General features: G+C 47.1%; 1 protein-coding gene across 1 annotated transcript in view; it reads left to right on the forward strand.

Moving 5' to 3' along the window:
* The first annotated feature begins 256 nt into the window (after nucleotides 1–256).
* Nucleotides 257–9122, forward strand: part of LOC102852131 — a 91739-nt gene continuing 82873 nt past the window's right edge. The window contains exons 1-3 of the mRNA XM_006894040.1: nucleotides 257–274; nucleotides 2208–2427; nucleotides 2477–2771. Coding sequence (XP_006894102.1) covers nucleotides 257–274; nucleotides 2208–2427; nucleotides 2477–2771 — 533 coding nt within the window. The remainder of the gene's footprint in view (nucleotides 275–2207; nucleotides 2428–2476; nucleotides 2772–9122) is intronic.

Below are 9122 nucleotides of genomic sequence, written 5' to 3' on the forward strand. Positions count from 1 at the left end.
CTTGTGCTCCAACAAGCTGGAATGAAATTCCTCTGCTCCAACTCCCTGAGGTAGCAGTCTGCTGCTGCTCTCCTCTAGGTCCTGTTCTGAGGGTTGTGGGAATCTCTGGTCCACATGGACTCACTGATTCTTCTTGGTAGTGAGATTCCCATCTTCTGCCTCTAAACCTACTCAATTTAAGTCAGATAGAGTGGTAAAGCCACCCAATTCGTTCCTCTGTAGTCTGCACACCCTGTTTGCATGTTCTCACCTAGCCATGGGGCAGAAGTCAAAGGTGAACTAGGAAAGCCAATTCACACAATAAACCCTGCACATTGCAGGACTGGGTGACACCAAAATAATGGTCTATAAAATTTCCATGCAGTGTTTCATCAGAAATGTATTTTTTTTCTCATTAATAATTTTTTTCATTGATTACATGTTAAAAGATATTATGAATAAACTAAGTAGGTACATAAGGTCATTACGAGTCACAGGTGACTCTACGGCACAGAACAAGAACAGGACATAACGTACTTTTATAGAAATATCTTATAGTTAGTCACAAAAAATTATTTGTAAGCCTTGTTTACATGTGTCAATATGCCTAACCTTCTAATGTGCTCTCGTGAGAGCTGTTGTTACCCAATTCACACTGTGGTTTGGGCTGCACACTCTACGCATCCCGTGGGTGTTTTTATTGTCACTTATTTTATCAGCTTTTCTGATACTTTCACCACAATATTTTGATAATACCTGTGAACCTTAACAATTTTTTTTCAAATGAAGCAGTAATTGAAGGGAAAGGAGAAAAATTTAACAACTTCTCAGTTACTAAAATATCATTAATAATGCTGGAATTCATTACAAAACGATTTTACACAATTTCTGTGGTTGTTTTTGTTGTTATTGTTAGGTGCCATCAAGTTCAGTGCAACTCATAGCAACTCAGGGAACAAGAGGCCTGAACTCTGTCCTATTCTGTGCCGTCCTCACAATCTCTGACACTCAATTTTTGTTATTATTATATGTATAATCCAAGAAATATTACATTGAGCAATTTACAACTATATTTATCACATACTGTGATTCAAATTGATAATAAACATTGCTAGAATCTTTGCCTCACATACTTTGGGCATGTTGCTCAGAGGCACTATTTCTTGGAGAAGGACACGATTCTGGGAAGGATCAAGGGTTGGCCAATGAGAGGAAGACCTTCAACCAAGTGGATTGACCTGGTGACTGCTGCAATGGGCTCTTGTGTGTCAGGAAGTGCGAGGATGGTACAGGATTCAGATATTTTGCTCATAGAGTCGTTTGGAGTCATATTCAAATCTGTGTGTCATTTTCCTTGTGAATGTAGTTCCTGTGTGTGTGTGAGAGAGAAAGAGAGAGAGAGAGATGCTTCGGATGTTTTGGGGAACGAGAAGGAGGCATTCTATAAATAAAGGAAACACTTCTGAGTCTTTCCACACCCAAAGGTGGCAGGGAAGATGTGGCCCTGCAGGGTGGGGCTTCCTTGTTTTCCAAGTGGCTTGACTTGTTTAGGTCACTCAGCACCCGAGTTCAAATCTGAAACTGCTCACCTTCGCACAAAAATGTGAAGTGATGAATTATGTTACTTGTACTTTGCTATACGTAATACTAAAACTGTTAGTATTGTTAAAGTTGGTGTCATCCAGTGTGCTAACCCAGCGTGTCACACTTCCCCAAAAAACTCCTCGCAGACCAGGCCACACAAGATTCCCTGTTGTTGTTACTGTGTAGTTGAATATGACTTCGAACGACTCTATGAGCAACGATCTGAATCCTGCCCCCCCCCCCCCCCCCCCCCCCCCGCCTTAATTGCGCTGAGGTCCTCTTGCGTTACTAGACCTCGCTTACATCCCCTCTGCTTATTTGAACAGTCTCGGTTCCTCTCCCTTGAGTCTCACGCAAATTTCCAGTCACCCAGTGCCTGTCCTTCCTCCAGAAACGTGGGAACTGCGAGGTGTGGGCCTTTAACTGAAGGACAGGCACAGAGGACACAGAGGAAAGACACCTCTAGGCTCCCCACGGACCTCAGTACGGTTCCTTGCAGGGGGTGTCATCCTTACGCCACGAACGCACCTATTTTCCAAATCTACCAAGTGTGTCTTCAACAGTTCCACTTATGAGAATCACACTGCAAAAGAGCAGTTCGATTATTTTTCTGGACCCCAAAACACCCCTTCCCCTGGCCCCAGATAAAACCAACAAACCTTGAGCCCCACCTACCCAAGGAAAAACCGACCCGCCAGCTCTGGAGTCTCGATCCTAACACTGAGGTGCAAGCGGACCCCCACGATCCTGGCAAGCGCGCATCACGCGCTAGCTCTGAGGATCTGACTCCCGTTCTTCAGCCACTGATCCCACCCCACAACCAGGCCAAGGGTCAAGTGCAGACCCCGCCGCCACCTTCACATGGTGTGGGGGTGGGAAGGGCGGTACCCAGCAGGCGTCTGTCTCTCCTCAGCACTGGAAGGAGGCTGCGCGCTGGCGCTGGTCCAGGCAGAGGGGGTGGGCACAAGACACCCCGCTGGGGACCCTCAGGCTGCGGACCCAGGGCCTAGCCTAGCCTTAGCCCGCAGCCTTCCGGAAGGAGGCGACCACACCTTCTGGGGCGCCAGACGGCCCCACCTTCCCGTGCGGTGCAGACAGAGGCTAGTCCCCGCCCTGCCTGAGATCCAGAGGCCCCTCGCCCGGGGCACCATGCTGTCCAGCGGGGGCTCCTATGCCGGGAGGAAAAGAAAGAAGCCGGTACGGAAGAGGTATGTGGACTGGGAAGGGCAGGCAACGTCTTTGGGGTGCTAGAAGTGTGGGGGCTGCGAGCGCTGCTGGGAGGCTGCTGTGCGCCCCTCTGAGCCGCAGAGCCCAGCCTAGAGTGCCTGCTCCCGCCAGTGGCTCCAGAGCTGCGAGAGGGTGGGACGTCTGTGTTGGTAGCTGGGATCCCCTGCCTTTCCCCCGTGTTTACCCCTCTTCTGTGGCTCCAGTTGTGGAGCAGAGAATCAGAAGTACCTTCAGGCACATGTGCTTTAAGTATATTGGCTGGAGGATGGATTTCTTTTTAAAGATCTTTTCCTCCTGACACCCCCCTCCCCCCTGTATATGGTAACTGTAATGTTTTAAACTTTCACCATAAATTCTGATCCTCTTTCAAGCGTTGTTTTCCAGGAAGAGCGCACGGAGTTCTTCAGGGTTATCTCCTGCGCTCCTCCGCGTTTACCCAGCACCCGGGATGGGATCTGGAGCACTCACAGATCACCATCCTGGAGGGTGGTCTTGGTGCTGAGAGAGCACTCCAGCGAGTGCGGGTTGCCACTATAGCTTTTAAAATGGGATTTCTGATCGCTGATGCAGGTAGAGAACCCTTCCCCTTCCGGATTCTTGACGCCCAGGAGGTTTTTCTCCCCCAGCCTGTTCAAGTACCCTTGGTGATTGTGAGGGTGAAGGTAAATAGCCTGGAACCATCAAGTCGACTACCACTCTCAGAGGCTCTGCGAACCAAATACCTGAACCTTGCCCTATCCTGCGCCATCCTTAAGACCCTGTCCTGCTCAAGCGCACTGTGGTAGTCACTGAGTCAGGCAATCTTGTCGAATGTGTTCCTCTCTGTCATTCACCTTCTGCCTTTCCCACCATAATGTCTCTGAGGACTGGTCCCTCCTGAACATAGGTTGAAAGTGAGTGAGAGGAGATGTCAGTGTCCTTGACCCCAAAGAGTACTCTGGTTGCACTTCCTCCAGGACCTTTACTGTTTTGGCAGCCCATAGTACATTCACTTCTCTTCTCCAACACTACAGTTCAGAGCCATTGAGCCTTCTTGTGTCCTCTTTATTCACTGTCCAACTTTTCAGCTGCATAAGAAGGATTTGAAAACTCGCCTAACGTGAAAGCTCTGTGGAGAGAACCCTCCGGGTCAAAAGCTGGGAACATCCAAGCTTTTCCCCAATGCTGCCTGTCATGTGTGCCCTCTGCCCACAGCAGCAAGTGATGGTTCCCAAAGAATCTGCAAAACAGGAATCGGGAGACTTGAGAGCGCAGGAGGCTGTTTAAAACAATTAGGGCCTGGAAGCCTTCCCAGAGGGCGCAGTGCTTTGCCTGGGAGAAGTCTGCCCAGTACAAACCCAGTGTCTATGAGATGGGAAAAGCTTGCTTGCAAGTCTGTGTCTGAGATATTTACAAGAGATCTCAAAAATGCCAATTCTAATCCTAATTTTTAAAACACATGGAATTCCACAAAAGAAGCCAGACACTCACTCCATTTATATAAAATACCCAGAACTGATCAGTTCATAGAGATGAAAAGTAGATTAGTGTTGCCAAGGGGCTGAAGGAGAGGGGTGTTAGGAGTGATTGTTAATGGGTGCTGGGTTTTATTTTTTTTTTTTAGGTAATTTGTTGTTTATTTTAAAAATAGTATACTTCTTTGATTATATAAAGTCTTAATTTTGCACTTTTCATATAGTTTCATATGTAATTAACATTGAAGTTGTGTTGCTAAAAATATTTCATTCCCTGATCCATGTGTATCTGAAAATATTTAACAAAAAACCCAAACCTAAAAGAAAACCACAAAATACACAAACTCCAAGCTATTTAATAGACTCTGGCTCATAGAACATTTATCACGTTACTATGTGTTTTGTTTTTTTTAAGGTAATAAAATTCTAGCATTGCCCAGTAGTGGCGGTTGCACAATATTGTAATGTCCTTAATGACACTGAATTGTAAACTGAAAGTAGTTACATTTCTTTTACCACAATAAAGAAATACAACAAAACGTTTTCAGGTAGGTTGCAGAAGTCCTAGAGCCAGGCTCCTCTCCCAGGGCAGTAGAGCCAGCAATCGTGGGTTCATTGGGAAAGATGTTCAAACTGGGGAATGTTTGGATCTACTTTTGCTTCAGTACAGCAGTAATTCTCAGTGCAAGGCCCGCTTAGTGTGGGACTGAGCAGCACTTAGTTCTGTTGTTCATGAGGTTGCTCTGAGTTGAAACTGCCTTGACAGTACTTAAAACAGTACTTTCATCATTTTAACAGACAACATCAATGTTTATGAATTTGCCAGTCTTTGGATGCAGGGCCTAGGGTCTGGCTGGTGATCTTCTTTAATTGATAAACCACACCCACTGTGGACTGTCTACAAGGTAAAGACAAAATCACTCTTTGGTTTGTACCCGCTAGAAGAATGCCACTTTCTCCGCTTTCTTTCAAAACTATTCAGGGTATTTTTCATAGGAACAATGCTTTTTCTTTGTGCTTATGTTTCTCTAGTGATCACAACAACAAAAAAGCTGGCATAAAATGATTTCCTCCAGGATTCTTGGTTAGCCTACAGCTCACCAGTGGGAACAAAGCCTTCAGTTCTTGGAGGGCTGTGGCAGCAGCTGTGGTATTGGCAGCGTGGACTTGAGTGACGGCTGGCAGAGGGAATGGCCAGCACTGGATGATGGGGACAAGGGAACCGTGTTACATGAACTGAGTTATGTGCTTGTTGGCAATTTGATTCCTTTAGTGTTATAATCCTATTTCTCTTTCAAGTTTATTGTTGTACACAATTGCAGTGGAGGTGGGGACTTATATTACAATGCCCATTTTACAGAGGAGTCATTGAGCCTAGGGAGGAAGGTAAGGTGGGGAAGGGTGTGGGTGAAGGGGCTGCCATTGAACCCTGCCTCACCTTTAGTTTCTGCACTGAACTTCTCCAGCTCCTCAGGAGAAGTAGTGAAGGGTATGATAGGAACTGTGTTAAGAAACCAAGGATTTAGTGACCAACGCCTTGGAAGAGCACATAGGATCAAGACCAAGGTGGTGGTGGGGGAGCGGTGGTCAGCTGGCAGAGTGGGGAGGGGTGAGCTATTCAGCCTTCAGGATTTTGACTTGCGTCTGATGAGGGAGTTCACATGGCACCTGCCTGAGCACCCATCCTCCAGTGCCTAAGTCCTTTCTCCCTGTTACACTTATCATTTGAATGTCTTATGTGGACTTCATGGTGACTTGACTGTGTCGAATCACTTGTTTTATACAGAAAAGTAGACAACTGATTTTACCTCTGAAAGAACTGAGACAATGGAAGATATAACTAACCTCACAGAGCCATGGCTGAATTTGTTGAATCTGGATCAACTGCTTTGAAACAGGCCCTTGGGAGGTTGGGCGGTCCAGTAACAGCTGATCACCATACACTCTGGTCAAGATGCTCTAGAGACTTTCATTGCCCAGCTTGATCACACCAGCTGCTGCTAACAACATCACAGCCTCCTCCTGTCTGCCCTTTGCGTCTGTGAGATGTGGCTAATGGCCCTTGCACTCGGACAGAGATGCCTACGTTTATACAAGCTCAATTTGGGGGCATGGTCCCTAAGAAGGAATTGGTGCTGCATTGGCCTCTGTCTGGGAAGTTACTAGTGAAGTCCAGTTATTTCAGGCTGTTTTAAATGCTCCCTGGTGTGAGACCTTCCTTTTCACTTGGATGCAGAGTGGGAGAAGGACCCCATTAGTGAAGTGAGGAGACAGTTTCCGGCTCAGCATGACCTGGGGCGGGGTATCATGCACCACAGGTCTTCACCCCCCGTGGGTGCAGGGTACAGGCTCCACCACCCTCCGTGTGCCCTGCCCAGGGCATAATCAGGACTTTGAAAGGTGGTCCTTTTTCTTTCATTCTGCTTAATCCCACCCTACCCCTCATCTTGGATGGCCTTTCTCTAGAGTCACCCAGAAGACAAGCCTACCCATCCCCTCTTCTGGCTGTGCCCGCCTCTGCTAACCCAGCCTCTGGGGAGAGACACCCAGTCCTTCACTGAAGAAATCCCAGAGATTTGAACTTGCCCTTTTCCTTATACCCACTCCCCTGTAGCACAAAGCCAGCCTTCCATGGCGTCCTTAAGCCTCCAGAACTGGTGGGAGGCCAGTCCTCCTATATCTTCTGCTTCATCCTGGCCAAACTTCTTTGTCCCTCCTTTGACGTAGCCCATCCTGTGACTCAGCTCAGCCTTTGCAGGATCTTCGCCTGTCCCCGCCTGTCCCCGCCCCACTCCCGTCACACAGGGGGTCAGTCAGGGCACTTCTTACTCCTCACACTACTCTGTCTGCTTCCTCAGCTGGTATCTGAATTCTGGGACTTTTCCTATCCTCTTGGTGTGTGGATGCTCTCACTGTCTCTTAGACCCCCAACTTTCTCCTCCTCGTGTATCTCCTTCTCTCAGTTCTCTTGTCCTCAGCCCACAATGCCTTGGTGCCCCCAAGATTCCAAAATGTCTGTGGGTACCCCTCCATCTCATGCCATGGAAGGGGTGACAACGCTCATCTAGGATCTAGTCTTGGATCTCTGCCTTCTCTCCTCACACTCCTGTTTATCTGTTATCAATTTTATTACAGCTATTATTAATACAGCATGCCAGAGCACTCTTCAATTAAACCCTGCAGAAATACACCCTCACCCTCTGCCCGGTGTCCTTACCTCATCTGTGTTTTTCGAACTCCTGGCAGCCTTGTTTGTCTCCAGGAAAAGCTGCCTTTGGGCCTGTACTCTCGGCACCCACCTTCTCTGTTAGGGCTCCGTTTTATGGAGTGCATGTATCTGGGACAGGGACCCTTCCTTTTCCTTCTCTTTGTTCATTGCTATCACAGGTAGCAACCTCAGACCAACAAACATATCCCTCTAAGACTGTGTTAAAGGGGTATCAGCTGAATTTATAACCCATGGCATTCTGATGCTGTACGCATGTGGTTGAAAATCAGCATCAGCTGAAAGTCATAATCTGTGCCAAATAGTTAGAATTTAATTCTAGTAGAGTTCTGGCAGTTTTCACTGCCAAAGGCCCTTATGAGAAATTGCTGTGTTTTGAGAGGCAAAATAGGGGTTGGAGGCAGTTGAATTCTCTCTGGCTGTAGTTCTCACGTGGTCTGATTGTGACTTGTGAAGTGCAGTGAATAGAAATGGAAGGGCACTTCGTTTCTTGTCTGTCAGACATCTTCTCTACCTGAAACATCTTTTTCATTTTCCTTCTTAAACCTCTGGTGGCTTTGTGGTAAGGCATTGCACTACCAACTCAAAGGAACATGGTTGGAATCCACCAGCTGCTCCATGACAGAAAGATGGACAGTCTCTTCCTGTGTGATTTACAGCCTCTGAAAACCCGCTGGAGGGTCAGCTATGAATTGGCTCTGACTCAGTGACACATAACAGCAAGGCGGAGAAAGTGCTCCATGGTTAATTCAACTTGGTTTTAAAGCATGTGAGGAAATCCATGTTCCAGGAACGGTTTCTTTATCAAACCCTCAGAATTGGTGTAATACCTCTAGGAGCTGGGTTTGCTTATCAAAAGGAGCTGTGTCAGGAGTAAGAGCTGCCTTCCCTAAGCGGGGCTCTAGAAACTGCACTGCAATTCCAAAGCTCTGCAGTGTGAGCCTACCAGCTGCTCCGCGGGAGAAGGATGAGCAATCTCCTTCTATGTTTTACGGCCTCTGAAAACCCACTAGAGAGTCAATTATGGGTTGCTTCTGACTCAACGGCACACAGCAACAACAATAAAAACAAACTCACTGGAGGGGATGTGGGAACTGGAGTGCAAAGCTCAGACATGGTTTGCTGGTCTCAGGGCTTTATTCTTCAACTGTAGGGTACAATAAAGGTGGGAGAAGGTGCAGTGCTGGACATAGGGGCTTTGAGCCCAGTGGGGCTTCTTCCTGGAGTACCCTGTGCCCCCATCATTCCAAACGTGATGTCCTTCTCCAGGGACCAGTCCCTCCAGGCCACCTGCCCAAAGTATGTGAGATGGAGCTTCAAAATCCTTGCCTCCAAGGAGAAACTGAGTTTCACCCTCCTCAAGACAGACCTTTTTGCTCTCTTGATGGTCCATGGTATGTTCAAACTCTTCTCGAGCACCACATTTTAAAGGCATCTTCTGTCATCCTTAGTGTCCAGATTTTTTTTTATTAAATTTTATTAGTTTTAATGAACATTTACAGAGATTTTGGGTTCTCATTCATTCATTGTTGCACTGTTTTCTCTACCCTCCTCCCCAGTTCGTTCTTCTCCCCCCTCCCCGGATGTCTGTTTTAATTGTCCAATTGCCATAGTGCTTGTCAAAGCCAGTTCTGATTAATCTCCTTTGTCAA

This window comes from Elephantulus edwardii, unplaced genomic scaffold (assembly GCF_000299155.1).
Source record: "Elephantulus edwardii isolate Elephantulus edwardi_28Jun2011 unplaced genomic scaffold, EleEdw1.0 scaffold00133, whole genome shotgun sequence".
Taxonomy (NCBI): domain Eukaryota; kingdom Metazoa; phylum Chordata; class Mammalia; order Macroscelidea; family Macroscelididae; genus Elephantulus; species Elephantulus edwardii.